The sequence below is a fragment of the Acipenser ruthenus genome, chromosome 2 (genome assembly GCF_902713425.1).
Source record: "Acipenser ruthenus chromosome 2, fAciRut3.2 maternal haplotype, whole genome shotgun sequence".
In the NCBI taxonomy this organism is placed as follows: Eukaryota; Metazoa; Chordata; class Actinopteri; order Acipenseriformes; family Acipenseridae; genus Acipenser; species Acipenser ruthenus.
In genome coordinates, this window is record NC_081190.1 from 84,393,609 (window position 1) to 84,412,458 (window position 18,850).

At 35.6% G+C, this 18,850-nt stretch overlaps 1 protein-coding gene across 2 annotated transcripts in view; it reads left to right on the forward strand.

Annotated features, from left to right (window-relative positions):
• LOC117409379 (synaptopodin-2) overlaps positions 1-18,850 on the forward strand; it is a 35,146-nt gene that overhangs the window by 1,261 nt on the left and 15,035 nt on the right. The window contains exon 1 of one of the 2 annotated variants that reach the window (XM_034015344.3): positions 2,941-3,137. The exons of the other annotated variant lie outside the window; for it this stretch is intronic. Coding sequence (XP_033871235.3) covers positions 3,033-3,137 — 105 coding nt within the window. The 5' untranslated portion in view covers positions 2,941-3,032. Of the gene's footprint in view, positions 1-2,940; positions 3,138-18,850 lie in introns of those variants that run through there. 2 annotated transcript variants of the gene reach the window in all.

Sequence of the window (18,850 nt, forward strand, 5' to 3'; positions counted from 1 at the left end):
AATAATAATAATAATAATAATAATAATAATAATAATAATAATAATAATAATAATAAACTACCGGTAGTTCTGAAGCGTGTCTGTACAGGCTTTGCCAGCACAAGGTGTTGTCTCCTTTGACCTCTTTTTAGATGGTTAAATGTCAGAGGTGGTGTAATGTTTCTTCTAAATATTGTTCTTAATACTGTGTGATGTCATATGGCACGCAGTAGAAGAATATTTCACCATTTTGCTCACAGTAAAGCAAGTTTCAAGGGGAGGACGCTAAAAGTAATGTTTGGGAGTCTGCTAAGAAATAAATTTATAATAATAATAATAATAATAATAATAATAATAATAAGGTATTGTTTTTTGACAAAGTGACGTGCTATTTAATACTCATACATCAATTCATTATGTTGTGTAAAATTGGACATAGCTGTTACAAACTGCACTTTAGTGTATTATCGATTTATGTCTTATACGTCTTAGACGCAGCGCCACTCAAACCGGGTTTACACTGCACGATCTTTGCAATCGGGAGACGCAGCGCCACTCCCGGTATATTGAAAGTTTAAAGTTAGTCAGTTGTAGTTTTTGTCCTATTCTTTATAGGGGTGGCCAGGGCTTAAGCTACTGGTATTGTAATTATTACATATGATATATGTTTATTTATGTAATCTTTCAAGTTTATTCGGTGCATGGTCAAGTTAGGTACTTTATAAGGGACAACAGTAATAAAACTTGATCTCAAAGTAAGCAGACATACACATGACCATACATCACCAATTACATTTCACTCTTTATTGTTACTCTTTGTGTTATCTTACTTTTTGTGATTATTTACACACAAAAACAACAAAAAACAACAGCATTATGTAGTTATGAAAAAGACCAACCAGGGAGTATTTAATGATCCAAGGGTGTCCAACAAAGCTCCCCTCGGTATGCTTGAGATAAACAGGTGTGTCCTGTCCAGTGCAGAAGGGTAGCTGTAGCAGGGCTATTCCTTGAACGTGTCTGATTCCTCCCAGGACACATTGGTCAATGCAGCCACTCCATTACAGGACAATCCAGTTCCACAGGCACCCACTATCATGCCACTTGTGAAGGCACCAGATCCTTTATAATTGTTGCTGAATATTTACACACAGCTCTTACACAAATTTGGATACATATCCATCTATGGCATTTGCCATTTTTTCTTACATTCTCATTTATTTGGCCAGTCTGGGATTTATTGACTGACTGAAACCTAGAGCTGTTGTTATTATTATTATTATTATTATTTATTTGCAGACACCCTTATCCAGGGCGACTTACAGTTGTTACAAAGTATCACATTACACAATATAACCTTACAGATAAGAGCAGTTATAAAGTACTGTAAAATCAGTAGAAAATAAGATCAAATTCAAATAATAGCAAAATAAAAAATAAAGTAAATAATTACATTTAAGAGCAAATTTGATTAAGAGCAGTTAAACTTAAAGTAAAGATATTTGCTTATAAGAGTAAATTCCATTAAGAGCACATAGTAATTATGATAAATGGATAAGAACAATTTCAAATAAAGAGCAATTACAAAAAATGTGAATACGGATACCTTTAAGAGTAAAATCAAGTACAAGATACAGAAAATAGTTATAATTATGAGCAGTAGTAGAATACGGCAAAATATAGGGCAGTACTGGTACATGTGTCAAAGACATCATTGAGTGTGAAAACCCCAGGAAATCTCCATCCTGTAATAAGACTAATGGTGCATCAAACAACCTGTCAGATTTTAACAGAAAGCACCTTACATGGGTTATGAATTGAAAACTACATGCATCATTACAAACCATGACAGCAGAGTTGAAAAGCAATGTCTGAAGGGAAGCACATGCAGTGAGGGTTTCATGCACCAGTGGCTTATAGAAGTCTGTACAGTCTGGCAACTACTGTCATCTCATGAACACACCTGTGATGTGGTGCTCCTAATTACATGTACATGTAACAGTGGTGTTCATGTCTGTGAGTTAGAGTGTGACTTCTTAACATCTGTATTTGACGTTTAGAAAACAAGATGACTGTCAAATATACTGGGTACAGTTTTAGTTGTTAATTGTCCTGATTACAAATATACAATAATGTTTTTACTCATTGGCCTCTCCCCCCCAAAAAATAATATTTCAAGCTTGCTTTATTGCCTAATAATACATTTACCAGTAAAGCATATGCTATAATTAAGATATATTTATGTTTATATGTATACAAAATACAGATTTATGTTTTCACTGGCTGCGAAAGGATATAAAAATGGTATTTTAATATTACCTCCTTATTGATCTGTGGGATCAGAAGCAATTTCTTGTATGCATTGCTATATGCGTTTATTTTCTTTAATATATCTTGCTTGCCTATGATTTGACACGCTTTAACTGTGATTTGACTATTTTACAATACTTGGCTATTTTTTTTTTTATTTACCACAGTAAACTGTATACAGGAATGGCTGCATAACATTGTAACACAAAAGGCGTACACAATGTTCTTTTTCTGACTAATTAATATAGTGTATTAAGTATATGTCGAAGGGGACAGGATAACACATTATATTTAATCAAGAGAAATAGCAGTTTTAGAAAGAAAGTCAGCTCTGTAATAGTACACTCTTTGAAACTAAGGGGTCCAGCCTATATTTCAATATTATTGCTGTTGGTAACTCGCTCTACTACTGCAAAACTATGCCAACTATAAAACTGTTTAACAAATCCCCATTAGCTGTAACGAGCCAAGACAGTGTTTGTTTCTGGCTGTCCTGCGTGTGCCTTCCTCAACCGAAATTGGAGAATATTTTCCTCGGATGTTATCATTTTTGGTTCAGGGCATGGCTATGAATGTGACGTATCTGGAGCAGGCTGGGCTCTGAATTATATATGATGCGAGTGACCCATCCAACAAACCGAGGTGCTCTGCCTCTGCGGTTGTAGTAGTAGTTTATTGCGTTCAAGTCCAAGCAACTTCATGAAACGCCTCTTGATTGGTAAACACTGCTGAAATCCGCCAGAATGGGCACTGGGGATTATATCTGTATAACAGTGCGTGGAGGAGCGCCATGGGGGTTCAAGGTGCAAGGTGGCAAGGACACAATTCAACCTTTACAGGTTTCAGAGGTAGGATACTTTTTGGGAGGCATTTTTGATGTCAATGCAAACATATTTGAAGGGTGTTTGCTGACTTGTATACAGTATTTTTTTTTTTTTTTAATTTTTATTAGACTTTTCCCATATATCGAAAACGTTATGTTTATCTTTTGCAGCATTGAATGTACGGTTATTATATTAATGCGAGCGTGTGTGTTTATGTTTTGTAAATGGGACACCAATGTGTAATGTTAAAGTTTACCACACAGTACTAGTATTCAAACCATACAGTTTGTGAACTTTGTGAAGCTATAGCGTTGTACTTACATCTATTCAATTCTGATGTGTACTGTATATCGCTTATGGCTTGGGATGGTCAATTAAATAGCATTAATTACATTTTGAATATAATAAACTTTATAGCATTAAAAGTGGTCTGGCAGAACAGAAATATTAGGTCAACATTTTTGTTATTTAATCACTGCTGGAAAGGGTAACTTAACGTGCTTGATCTTGATTGAAAACACATTTCAGACTTTACATGACACAAACGTCAACGATACAGAACATGTCTGTGCCCTTGTCTCCAGGTATTGATCATGCGTAAGTAATCACAGTGTTCGTTTTAATAGTATGGTCATTTTGTGTTTTAAATTTGTATATAGAAAAGTGTAGTTTCGCTACAGATTGTTAATGTGCAATGCCTAATGTGAAAAGTAAGTGCCAGTCCCGTTACGCTTTAGTTATTGTATCTTGGCAGGTAACTTGCTTACACCAAACAGACAATGTACTGTACAACCCAGTGATGAGTTTTGGTAACTTCTTTTATGCAACAAAGCCATGCATTTTATTAAAGAATGCTACATGCTACTGGTAATTAAAAATATGTGAACACTTATAATTAACTTGTTTATTTTTCATGGGGGACATTGCTCTGAAACCATACACAGTTTTATATCTGTTCATAACGTTCTCATACTTACAGGACAGTGATTTAAGTTGAAATAAAAGTATATAATTTTGATCAAATAGGCCTATAACATATTTATGATATAGATTTTTCATTTCATTTGTAACTAAAACCACTATGTATAATGTGTAGGCCTATACCTCTTTTGAAAATCGTTTGTTCATTATTCTTTCAGTTGTAAGCCAATTGCGCTCCAAATTAATCCTTATTTGGTAAAGTACAGAAGGTCAAGGATAGCCTGTGGTGCAGGGAGCTTTTTTTTTTGCTGAAGTCTGATCTGTAACCATTTAGATTCATCTTAAACAAAAAAAAAAAAGAAAAGAAAAACAGATTCCAAACCAGATGTGGTTAGTGGCACTGTTTACTGGTGGAAAGTGAAAGAGTGGGGGAGATAAAGTGAGCAAAGAGGAAAGAAAAAAGAAAAAAAGAGATGAGTTTAAACCTCCATAAGAAATGAGCAATATCTGTTATATTATAAAAGAAAGTGAAAACATCCACACAAAAATGTCACAAAATTATAAAATATATAGTTATTGCTGTTAAATTGTAAATATGAATATAAATACAGTATGTTTTGGTCTTAAAACCACATTTTTGAAAGAAAATTAATTCCCCCCTTCCTATTGCCCTACACTAATAAATGTAATTTATAAATTAATTAAAACATTTACTTTGGAGTAATACTGCATAGTACCCATAAAGTACTTTTTTTATTATTTTAGTCAGAATACATTTTGCATTGTTACTTTAGTCACCTGTTTAATTTTAGAAGTCCCATGTTACATATATGTTGTGCTTATAGATAAAGAGTCAAGCTCCTTATGATGGTTATTATAAAACCACATGATGTAACTAACTACAGGAACAATTTGATTTCCCTTGCGTGGTTGGAAGCATGTTTAATAGAAATAGGGGTGTGAAGTTTGCTCTGCTGAATTAGTCTTTTTTTTGTAAATTTTGTATTACTTATTTTACCCCATTGCCAAATTTGGATGTCACCGCATTGCTACAATCCACTTACTAATCAGGATTGAAGATTAACAGGCCTCTTTTCACCCGCTGAACTTAAGCAATGGAAGCTGCAGAGCTGCTGAACCCAGGAGGTGAGAACCTGACTAGTAGAACGATGAAGTGAACTGTCACCAGCTGACTTTCTTAAAGGCAAATGCAGCATTCCCTTTGGGTGGGCCAGCCTGGTGTGAACAGTAGAGTCAAACCATGCTTGCCTGACTCGCCTTGCACTCCACAAAATAGTTTTACTCGGTGAGCCAGCGGTGACCCTCAGATTTCAAGTTTTATTTGAGAAAAACAGGAACAAATTTAGAGGATCTAAATACTAAAATAAAAAGGCAAAATAATTATTTGTGAGATATCTGTGAAACCCAAGAAATCAATGCATTCCCCTTGTGACAATCAGTAAAGCACCTGAATGGTTCTGAATATGAGCCATTATTATTATTATTATTATTATTATTATTATTATTATTATTATTATTATTATTATTATTATTATTTAACCTGAATTAATTCACACTTAATAGGATTGTGTTGACTGTCTTGCACACACTGACATAGAACACTGAAATGCAGCTTTTATATATTACAGAATACATTTCAATTATATTCTTTTATTTTGCAGATGAATCGGTCATGTAAGGGACTGCCCATTTACACAATAGTTTTTTCTACTTAATATTGCCTGATACCAACATACATACAAGCTCTGTTGCCGCAGAGTAAGGCTTCCATGTGTGTAAACTTTTTGCAGCAAACAGAACTGTGGCTTATAAACAATGGGCAGGGCCTTCTCAAGCAAAAGGTATATTAAATAAATAAATCAATAAAATACCAATATGATTAAACGTGTAATTGTATATTTAGTAGTAAGCTGTACATAATACACTGCTCTAGTTAACAAGTAGGGTCAAGCAAAATGTTCCAAGTAGAGAGAAAAAAAACACATACTTTGTTTTAATTGATGATGGCTAAATCACAGAAATCAAGTAAGCCAAGGTGGCTTTTTATTGCCTAAATGATATAGGGTGTATGTAGTAATGTGAGATAGTGCTCATTCAATCACTGGGGAAATGTATTTTTAAAAGAATCATAGAACATGAGGGATCCCTAGTATGTTTTAACTTAATCTGGTTATTTTTTTTATTTATCTTCCATTGTGTTTTGAGTAATATTTTATTCAAGGTCTAGTCAATCCAGCCTCACCTGCAAAACATAATTTAACATGTGAGACCAATTTTGAAGATGACAGTTGCTGCATGGCAGAGAAATAACAGTCAAAAATAAACTATATATTACCTCAGCGTGTCGTCGGGTGCCTTCTGTAGCTGTATGCGTCTTGTGGGATGCGGATTAATTTCCATCTTCTCTTGAATAATTTAAAGTATTTTTGCAATTGTTTTAACATAGAAAGCGTATTACCACTAGTAAATGAACTGTCCACATTGCTGGGACCGCTTTCACTTTTATCCCTCTAATATCATTTTTTTTTATGAGAATGCATGCATAGGGTTACTGTTACCCTGTGTAAAAACATCAACACTTTACAGCCACACAAGTTTAATCTTGTCAAGTATTTTTAAACAGTGCTACTTGTGATACGTTTGTATCACATAGAACTGCTGTACTGTAAAATTACATTTGTGAAAGTTTTCCTTTTGAGGAGAATGTGTTGGTTAATAAAAACTGACAGAGGTTTTCTGTATGCACAAAGCAGTTTCCCTTAAAAGGAAGTTGTTTTTTATTATGCCTCTCAGTAGCATTGGCTGCAGTGTGGGAATTGTTATCTCATGACTCACATCATTTTTAAAAGGAGCTGAGGAATTTTTGGTAATAATAACTCAAATACTATTACTATTTAAAACTGTATTTTAATAAACCCTAGACTAACTCACTTGTGTAGTATACAAGGTTTTAAGAATTCCAAATTCCTTTAAAAAAGCCTTCTAGTTTATTTTTATTTTGGAATGTTTTGTCACTGAGAAACAAACCATCGCTATTCACCATTAATTTGTACAAAACTAGTGATTTCTTAGAATACCTTTTTGCTTTTCATTCTCGGATCTAGACATAGATTTAGTGTTAGAACAAAAAAAAATACTACCACAGTTTAACTGTATAGGGGCTGATGTAAGGATAGGTGCAAAGTGATTTGCGGCTGCAAAACACCCATATTGTGGCCAAAATCTGCGTTTTGCACACGCAAACCATGTTTAGCTGCCATAAAGTGGGACTTTAGCAGCCACTAAAAATGCAGTGTTTGTAAAGAATGGTTTCACCTGCTGTTCTGCACCCGATATCAAATTAGCCTTTTGCCATCATGAATCCATTTTAATGATATAGAAATGTATTCAAATCAAGAAAAGAGCAATAATTGGCCGGGGATCTGGAATACTACGTGGGTGTAAACATTATAATGAGATGTAAGGATTTTGCCTTGCACTTGGGCAATTGCTGACCCTCCAAAAACTTTGCACCTCCTCTTACAAGGTGCAAACCCTTGTAGAAGTGAGTAATTAAGAGCTGTATAAAACCACACACCTTCAGAGACCTGTCCTTGGCCTCAGGATGGCTGCTGTGGTACACCTCCTGATGCAGTGATGCTTGACTCTTGTTGAGGACAGGCAGGAAAACCTTCGGAGGAGAAGGGCAAGACGGAGAAGACCCAGCATATTCAAACCCAGAGTCACTTGGTTTGAGATGCCGTAGGATGCAGTGGTAAGGCGTTATCGATTCACTCTGCAGGTCATCCTAGACCTAATAGCTGAATTTCACCTTTTCATCACCCGGTTGACTGTCCTCCTGGTAACACCAACAGCACTGACTTTCTCCACTATAGAGGACCATATGGCCTCTTTGGTAGCATAACTGATGTTGGCTGAGGTTTTTCCAAATAACTCAACTTCATACTGAGTGACCTCAGCCATAAGGACTCCTCAAAAAACGTTTCTTTTCTTTTCTGTGCGCCAAGAGGACTTTGCTGTCCTTGCTCAGACATTTTTTTTGTTTGGTTTGATTTTCATGCTCCACAAATCTCATACAGCACCTACTGCTCTCTGTACTCCTAACTCACCTCACCTCTGGGCTGTAAGTGCAGCTGCTAAATAGCCCGATGCACAGGCGGCGCTCATTACAACCCTCATTATCATGATTGCAGCTCATTATTTGTGCGTGTGGAGTAATTTGTATTGCTCTTAAGCTTACATAGGCCGCAGTGCAAAATAATTGCCTGGCAATTTGGATTTTGCAGTCGCAATTGTTTGCAATATTCCTATCATTACATCAGATTGTGTTTTCGTCAGGGGTGGTTTATTGATCCCTATATAAATATTACTAATGTAACCAGTCTGTAAAACTAATTAACTACTGAAATAAAAAAAACGTAGTGTATTGTAATATAATTTACTACAACAGAGCGATATCTTAGCATAGAAACTCAGCAAGAGGTATAATATTAATAATTTTAAAACTGTCCTACAGGTAAAAAAAAAAGATTAAACAATTTGCAAGTAAATAAAAAAAACAACACATTGAATTTCTTCCCTGACTCTTGATCTAATTTGACCCTGTACCAATCTGTTTAAAATCAAAGGTCTTCCATTCCATGTGTAATACTCTTAACATACATGGCTGGTAATTATGAAGTACTGTATATTATGTGGCACAAAAATACTTTTGGTTCTCGTCACTAATAAACTTATAAATGTAGATCTCAGTGATTGTTCTCTTCAAGGTGACTGTATTAAAACAGGCAAATAGAAAGTTAAGTTCATTGTGGTACCAAGCCCCAAGTTGTCCCATGCTGATCAAAAACTGTTCCCAGGCTGACTGGGTAAATACAGTACATGGGAGAAAACCAAACATGTTTCAGAAATACTAGAAACATTCATGTGGATATCAAAAAATAAAAGGCTGAATCAGTTGTCTTCTTTTATTATTTATTATTATTATTTATTTCTTAGCAGACGCCCTTATCCAGGGTGACTTACAATCGTAAGCAAATACATTTCAAGTGTTACAATACAAGTAATACAATAAGAGCAAGAAATACAATAACTTTTGTTCAAGCAAAGTACAAGTGTGACAAACCACAATTCAATAATACAGCAGATAATAGTGATAGTTACATCAGGATATGATTAAATAGTGATAGTTACATCAGGATATGATTAAATACAAAATACTACAGGTTAAACACTTGGCAGATTACAGTATTCTGAAGTACAGGATTAAATGCAATAAAATAGGGGGCAGATAAGAGCAAAATAAAGCACATTTACATGAAGGTTGATAGTGTCCCAGGATACAAACAGAGGAGTTCTACAGGTGCTGTTTGAAGAGGTGAGTTTTAAGGAGGCGCCGGAATGTGGTCAGGGACTGGGCAGTCCTGACATCTGTAGGAAGGTCATTCCACCACTGCGGAGCAAGGGTGGATAAGGAGCGGGCTCTGGAGGCAGGGGAGCGTAGCAGAGGTAGAGCCAGTCTTCTAGTGCAGGCGGAGCGGAGAGGTCGAGTGGGGGTGTAGGGAGAGATGAGGGTCTGGAGGTAGCTGGGTGCAGTCTGGTCAAGGCATCTGTAGGCTAGTACAAGAGTCTTGAACTGGATGCGAGCGGTGATCGGGAGCCAGTGGAGCGAGCGGAGTAGTGGAGTAGCGTGGGCGAAGCGAGGCAGAGAGAACACCAGGCGGGCAGCAGAGTTCTGGATGAGCTGGAGCGGACGGATGGCGGACGCAGGGAGGCCAGCCAGGAGGGAGTTGCAGTAGTCTAGGCGGGAGAGTACCAGGGCCTGGACCAGGAGCTGGGTAGCATAGTTGGTGAGGAAGGGTCGGATTCTTCGGATGTTGCTCAGGAAGAATCGGCAAGTGCGTGCGAGAGTGGAGCTGTGCTGGGAATAAGAGAGGCAGGGGTCCAGGGTGACTCCAAGGTTCTTAGCTGAGGAAGAGGGAGAGAGTGTGGTAGATTCCAGAGGAACAGAGATAGGAGTTCATTTTATACAATTAGCAAGAGGCATTTTTTAAAATTATTAACTACTATGTTTACATGCCAAAGAACACTTTCTGGAATGTATTATTTTATAATAAAATGTGACATGCCAAACTCAAGATTTCGGGGAATTGATGTTTCTGACCAATTCTTGTATCTTATTAAAATCCTTACCCCATTCAAGCTTGAAACACGTTTGCATGCTATAGATGGTTTTTATATACACCCTCTACACAGCTCTAGCTAGTTACACTTTATTTGGAGCACCATTCCAACTCGCCTGTAAAATACTGCACTACCAGTAATAATGGCAATGTGTGTGTGTGAAATTTGTTCATGTCAAAATAATCACTGTCAGAAATAAAGGTAATTTATTATAATTGAATCAAAGCACTTTTAAAACCTTTTCAGTTTTTCTAAAGCTGTTTTAGGCTATCAAAATTACAAAGATAATAATTCAGATTTGGCTTATTACCAGTGTACTGTGTATTATGTTTTAGATTAGGGAAGACATTTCAGTGTGTTAACTATCTCCCCTCCTAACTCTTTTCAACTCTGGATAAATTCTTAGAGGTAGCTACTCAAATTTATTTATCCTCCATTTTTATCTAAACTGAACTTTGTTTGGGTGCAACCAAAGGTCAAATTAACTACCATTTATAGCTTTAATTCCCCTTCAAAATAAAGATAAATAAAGAAAAGTAAGTATCCAGACAAAACAAAGCGCTCAGGACCCTACCAAACATGTTATAGTTTTTATTTTTTATTTTTTATTTTTTTCTGATAGCATGTTTATACAAGGTTAGAAAGCAGAGTGTGTTAAGAATAAGCACCTGCCAAGCAGACTTCATCTGAAAGTGAAAGAATGCTCTTAACAAGTAGTGGTTTATTTCTGTGTATAGGTTGAGAACACTTAGCAAGCAATTGTGCATTGGATAAACCACTTTTGTTGACAAAGTGCAAACAAGATATAATATTGATGTACAGTAATGCCACACATTAATGAAGGTATTTTTAGTCTCCTAGAGTACATCAGAAAACTGTGCTACACTATGGGGTTGATTCAGGCTATCCTGTGTGTTCAGTTATGAGACCTAATTGCTTGGTTGAGGGTCCTGAACACTTAAAGCACCTCATCATTTTGGATCCTGGTGGTCTAGTCTCCTTTAAAAAGTAAATGGGGGTCCTGTTGATACAGGGGGATGGTTCCCCGTCTTCCTGTCCTTCTCGCCCTGTCAGCCTGTTCATTATTTCGAACAATAGCGTAGATCCAGGGCATCCTCTGACTTCTGAGCTTGGTCAGCACTGCATTTTGTTTTTTTGTAAATCTCCACTTCCAAATTTGTGTAAAATATAAATCTGTAAATACACATTTAAGCATGGTTTTAGAAGAAAGTGGTTTAAATAATTAAGTGTATGGTATGTTTTACAGACTGAAGTTGACCCATATAATTTGTCATACCCATGTCTTATACTTCAAATTAGGATTTTTCTGTTGGGATTATACAATTTCAAGGGTGGAATGTGTGCACGAGAGACACTTGCCCTGAGGTCAACAATTAGAGTAGGACCACACAAGGGCCTCCTCTAATTCTTTCATTGTGTCTACCTCACACAAGGGGTGAGGGGTTTGAAACACGGATGAAGGCAACAGTGAAAACTTCTTCTACTTTTAACCTTAAAAATCCAATGAAGAGTTTAAATACACTTAGACTATGTGTTTAAATACTGTAAGCATTTAAGGTAGCATAATTTATATAAACGAAGCACTTTCTTTTAAACATTAACTTAATACAGCTAGAAACAAACATTGTATTTATTTATCTATAGTATTCCACATATATAATGCATGGTAGTTTAGGTGTGCAACTGAAGTACTGAAGTAAGTTATTTTATCTTTTAAATGTGTATCTGTAATAATGGTGACACAGACAGTTTAGAGTTTGGACAGAAAGCCTTGCTTTAGTGTATGTTGAGCATGAAGTTTAATCTGTGCTTTGAACATCATTGAAATGTGGGGTGATACAGTTGTCATTTACATTCATTTTGGAATGTAAATATATATATATATATATATATATATATATATATATTTGTATTATTCTGTGAAAAGTATGCCATTTGGTTGGCAAATACTATTCTCGTGTATTGGTTGTCTTGGATAATATGAGGAGGTCAAAAGGATTAAGGTTTAAAGACTTCTTTATGCAAAATAGTGGTATAACAATTATGCTTTTTAACAAAAATCTAGGGTTTTGCCTCCTTATTAGGTAAAGATCAGTTGTGTCAGTAAAGACACCATATATGGTTTTCCCTGTAATGAAGTTCGGCTCCCCTTTGGAACAGACTCACACAGACCTGACCTTAAGTTTTGCCAGATATGATATTATGAAAGGGGAGATACTGTAAGTTTTGGATTCCACAGACCATTAGGATCACAAAACCTCTGTTTTTACAGTAATACACAAATACATAAATAAATACTGGGATCAGAGAGTTTTTTATCTATAAAGTTGTTGTTATAAAACTATAGTATGGTTCAAAAGCCACTTTCCCGACCTGTTTGGTTTGAGAACAAATTGTCTGTTTTGTATTGTAATTTTTTTGAGCTAGGGCTCAAATCTTTCTTAAGCCAAGGTTGAAATGGCCCTCAGTAGACACTAGATAGTTGTTGACTTCCACTATACAATCTGGAGTTTTCTAACCCCATAAGAGGGTGGTCCATTCAGGGACCTGAGGCATGCTCCTGGGCATGAGAAGCTCACTTTGAACTGTTTCTGCTGATCTGTGAGATCCCTGCTCTGTGAGAAGAGGTTTGCTGTCAGTGCCTTTCATTAATACAAAACCATTTAAAATAAATACAGAATGAATAGTATGGCACATGTTTGGAGTGCATGGAGTGTTGCCAGTGTTGCCACTGGTGTAGTTGGATGGACCGTAGAGGAATCCTGGAGTATATTGTGTCCTTATATACTTTAAATGATTTTGAAGGGCTGGAATTGTTCACTAACAACACCCTCTGCTGTTCATTTTTCACACTACAGCACCACACCAGAGAAATAGGTGCAACTGTTGCAATGCAGTTGTGCTCACCATTGTACCTTCTGTAGCATTTTGTGTTTGCAAGCTGCCTCAAAAGACAATGTATGTGTATTACAGTCTTTGCTGCCTTCTGCCAGAATTTAGCTTAGTCATTTTGAATTGTTCAGCAAGAGAAAGCATAATTTGGTACTACTGGACTGATCAATTTTTCCTAAAATGGTCATCAGTAATTAAAGCCATTAAAGTTAATTTATCATTATTTATTACTATCAAACAACCAAAGCCGGGTTCATTGCTGAAAAATAATGGCATACAATTACATAGCAAAATACAGAATGGCTCCTGTTCAGCAAGTCTGTTTAACAATATGCAGCAACCGTACTTATAATGTATTAGATACATTCTTTCATTTTGGTTGCTCGATTCGATACTTGTCATTTACATAACTGAATAACCAGACCTATTTTTTGTGCTTTAATTTAATAATAAAATATTTTCCAACTCTTGGTTATCTATACTATAAAAAACAAAAAGGTAATTCAAGTCAAAAAAACTTCCTTCATATAAGTCGAGTGTTGGAGTCAGTAAAATACATGTGCAAGAACTAGTTGTTTTAATTGGTAACAAGGAAAAATGAGTAGCATTGTTGTGTAAATGTATACTTTTTCTGACTGAATAAATTTTGTAAGATGTAAGGGAAGCATTCATCTACAAAGAATAGTTCCTGCCACTGCAAATTTCAGCTGATATATATATATATATATATACAGTACTTGCAGCTCATGTACTGTACAACACATGATCAGTAGTTCATAACAGGTGTAGATTGCAAAACCCTCACTTGTATGTAGTGTTTTCTGGCAAGCTTTACAACCTAGTTTAAATTTGCCTGGTGAATGTGTGTCATTGTATCTTGGTAGTACTTCTGTACTGGTTGATGTATAATAAACGGAATTTAATAATACAATTATAATACTGTATTGTATTTGAAACCAATAAATAATGTGCAATGTTTGTATCTTAAGAACATCAATTTAAAGAGTCAGTATCATAATTGAACCTTTAGCATTGAACATGCATTAGTTTTTTATGATGATCAATTTGACCTTGCCTGATTTTTTTTTAAATGAACTTATTATGTAGATTTCCAGAATAAAAAATGGAAATAAAATTAATCAAAGTATGTCTGTAAATTATGACTGAAATATTTTGTGGGAATATTGGTTCAAAGTATCTGCAAAAGCCGACACAACAGCTTCACAATGGCTGCAAAATAAAATTAGTGACTCAACAGAATTTGTCAGGTTGCTGCTACTGGACTGGATGAACAGACTATGCAAATTATGGGAGGACAGTCATGAATGTAAACACTGCCACCAACGTTCGGCAGAGATTGGAAAGCTCTTTATAATTCTGAAAAAGTACTGAAAGGTATTTAAAGTAAACCAGGAAGATAGAAAATGAACAGCAAAGTCTAATCTATCTCCTAGGTGTTGCAGATTTACATTTACCACAATGTTAGTTGGGATTTCAAATAAGAAGTGCAGATTATGTAAAAATGTATAAGACATCGTTAGCGTAGTCACACTTGTCTGCCCCCTCTGCTTGCTCGGTTGCAAATTGAAGCTGTTACAATCTAAGTTGAGAGACGCCAGGTGCTATACAAGATCTGCCCACCCAACTATCGCAAGTCAGCTTATTTAAAATAGAAGCTTGTTTAGATAAAAACATAGTTCTGACAAATATGAGTAAAAGGATGAATTGATATTGGAATGCAAACAAATGGAGATTCCATCTTTCTTGTTTGACAGTGTTATGTTTGAATATTAAAAAAAAAACTGCATGGGAAAGTGTGTGATAAGTTATAATTTATCTTTGGGGTGGGATGCTTGGGGGGGGGGGGGGGGGCATTACATTTTCATATCACACACTACCCCATGCATTATTCTCTATATAAAATGCTTTGTTTAGCATTTTAAAATTGAAATTTGAAAGAACTCAATAGTAGTGTGTAAATACAGGACAATCCAGAGAATTTCTGTAAAACCATTGCAGTGAGTCATGTACCTGCCAGGCAGAGAATGAGGCTAAATGGAGCTCAAATGAAGTGCAAGATGAAACATAACAAGGACCAGGGGTCACAAATGGAGATTAGATAAAGGAGCATTCAGAACAGAAAATAGGAGGCACTTTTGTACACAGAGAATTGAGGGTCTGGAACCAACTCTCCAGTAATGTTGTTGAAGCTGACACCTTGGGATCCTTCAAGAAGCTGCTTGATGAGATTCTGGGATCAATAAGCTACTAACAACCAAACGAGCAAGATGGGCCGAATGGCCTCTTCTCGTTTGTAAACGTTCTTATGTAAACAGTGTCATATTGAGCAGGTTGTTGAAAGAAGGCAATTCCTGATTATAGAGTATGTAACCATTTATAACATTCAAAAGCATTAACTACGTAACTTTGCCTCTAATTGAGCCTTACCTAATAACAAAACTGTGATACAACACTTTATCATAACCCCTTTTATTCTAACAAACACAAAGGCATATGTGTAGTCAGTTTCATTTATCACATATGTTTTACAGGACTGCATATCTTCCAAAAATGAAATATTGATGGATTTAAATGATCTTTTTAAGGTATGTAATGTATGTATGTATTTGATATACATTTTACAGTTGGGTTATTCAATTGTGTTTTTCTGTCTGTCCACAACAGTGTACTCATCAATTCAAAGTAAAAAAAAAAAAAAAAAGTGTAGCAAAAGCGTGAAGATTTGTGTAGTCCTACAAGATTTAACATTTTAGTACACTTTTTATATTAAATGGTACCGCAATAAACAGTAGAGATCATGACATACAGTAGAAATTCTGTGAAATTATCCAGTTTTGTTCTAGGAAGAATATATACTGTAGGTCTGTTTAGCATATAATCCATAGACATTTCTTTATGCATTTATTATTAGATGATAATAATCTGAGTCCCCCTGCTCGTCACACAAGCCTGCCCCAGCCACTCAGGCACCCCTTGCACTTTCATTTTAAAGGATTTATTCTCCCTTTTTTGGCTGTACTTTTCCATGGTTCACTAAATTTGAATGTGATCCTCTGTGTACCTTAGGTGCCACAAAATAATTTCATTATTTATAAGTTTATATAGCTTTCCTCCTAAAGTAGTGTTTTAAATAAGTATAATAAACCATGAAGGCTGTTTAAAAAAAAAAAGAAAAAAGTGCCACCTGGTGGCTTAAATTTACAATTGCAGTTTACTTGAACCAACGCAAATTCCAAGTTGTTGTTACTATTGTCTTGCTGTATCTGGTGCTGTGAACTACTTTATGTGTACAAGGAGGGAAGCATGTAAATGCATATTTTCATGAAAGCCTTGCTTTCATGCCTTTAGTCTACAGTCCACCCCAAGTACAGTATATAGTAAATAGACCTGAATGTGGTTATCTTACACTTTATACAATGCATTTCAAATCATGAATAACACTAGTAAAAACAATAATAGTAATAGTATTTGCACTTGGTCCAATGCAAAAAAAAGCCTTCCATACACTTATAATTTTTCCTAGCTGATCTTATTATATACTGCATGAGACAGAAAATAAGAAAAGCTGACCCTAACCTGAAACTGTTCAGCATTTACATTGTCAGTGTACTGTATTTATTAGAATAATGTTTCATTAACACTTATGTATTTTATTTGAATTTGCTTAACAATCAGATAGCTCGACATCATGAAGCCATGTAAGGGTCCTGGGTGACATACAATCTATTGTATTGGTAACAATGACCTGTTTTGCAGTCAACATTAATTGTACAATATTTCCAGGTTTTAAAACCATTACATGTTGAGTCAAAATAAAAGTTGATTGAAACTGACAAAGGCCTTATTAATGAGAAACTAGTTTTATATATCAAGCTGGTATAATTTATGATGTATTATCCTACATTAAAAAAGGTTTCTACAATGAACAGATCAAATCACCTTTATGGGAAAGTTTTAGATTTGGAGGCTATTACTTCAACCCTACTGTCCTTCAGATGGTAGGGTGGGCTTTCTTGACTTGTCTTTTTGTAATTATTGGATTTGTTATCATCATCTATACGTGTCTTGTTGAGCTCTTTTTCTTTTATTGAATAGGAAAATCAATCTATAATATTCAGTGACATATTTTCTTTATACTGGCTTTCCACATGTATTTGTTTTTTGAGTGACAAAATATGATTTTCCCAACAAACTTTATTCTCACTACGAAACAGTGGAAATACTGTATAACCATGGGAATGACAACCACATGCTGGCCATTGCCAAATAGATAAATAAATAACAATAATAATATAAATTTATGAGCATAATTCATAGAGCACTTTAGTAGTCAAACACTACTACATTTAAATAGATTGAAAAGTATTTTATAAACTAAGTTTGTTATGGTTATGGTAGCTATGCATTGCATTCTGTGTTTTTTGCTTGGTAGTACATTTGTAAGGTAAAAGGGTTATGTTTAATTTCTGCAGAAAAAGCTGGATAAAGCCTGTTGACACATATGTTATCTGCTGATAAGAATTTGACAGTGTTACACTCCCCATACTTAAAAATATTTGAACACTCCCAGCGCCAAAGTATTTTTGATTCAATCTTCTTTTTTGGGGGGTAAAAAAAAATAAACAAATAAAATAATTTAAAAAAAAAATAAACAATTAATAACAAATATGTTTTTTCATCTTCCCTTTTATATTTACGTTTTGTTATGAGTGCCATGAATAGAATTAGTGCTGATGCTTCTAAGTATGATATCTAAGTGTTTGAAGACTATCCTGTAACATTTATGCCACATTTCCATCTGTCTGTAAAACTCAATCTCACCTTGTTCAAATATCAAACTGGGGCTGTCACCGGTTCCATCTGCATGTTATTTTAATGGTACTGTTGGTAATTTGCTGATGCCGTACTATATTTGTAAATTGAAATACACCCGATGAGTATGATCTATCATTGGGGAAACTACAATCAATACAGGTATTTTAATTGCTAAATGTTTTTCTTGGAGCTACTTTTCTTGTCTCAGTGGAGTAGTTTACTGATATCAAGTGTCATTAAGAATACTGTATCTATAAATATTACTGCCTGTTACATATGTTTCCAGAAGAACTATTTTAATTTAGAACGTATGTGTTGTCCAGCTGGGATGCAATGCAGTGGGATCCTGTAGTACCCCTTGTCAAAGCTAGAGGGAACTGTGGTGTGAGGAAATGCACTGACTCTCAATACACCAGCATAGCAATCCAATGGATAACTTGGCTCCCAGTCCTCTAAGCAAAGGCTAAACTACTAGCCTCCCTAAAAAAACATGGTAAGAGTGCAGTGAGATTAGGTATGAGGCTGACCCTTGCTGTGTAATTTAGGTATTGCATGTGAAGGCAATACATCAGGTCTGTAACTGCTTGTCTGAAGCCTAGCTGTTTTGTACAGTGGGTAATAGCTGGGCTGGCAAGTGTAACGGGGGAGGCTAGGCGCTAACTGGCAACCACACACACTACAAATGAGCATCTTAACCAGTATGCCAAAGAGCCAGACTCGGCTGCATTTGTGGTTATAGTGTAGTGCTTTTAACTTCATCTCATCTCACTGACAGGAGTTAGAATCTGTAATGGAACTACATCACACAAGGTACACAGCTAGCGCCAGGTCTGTGCACTGGGCTGCTCCACCCTGTTGATACC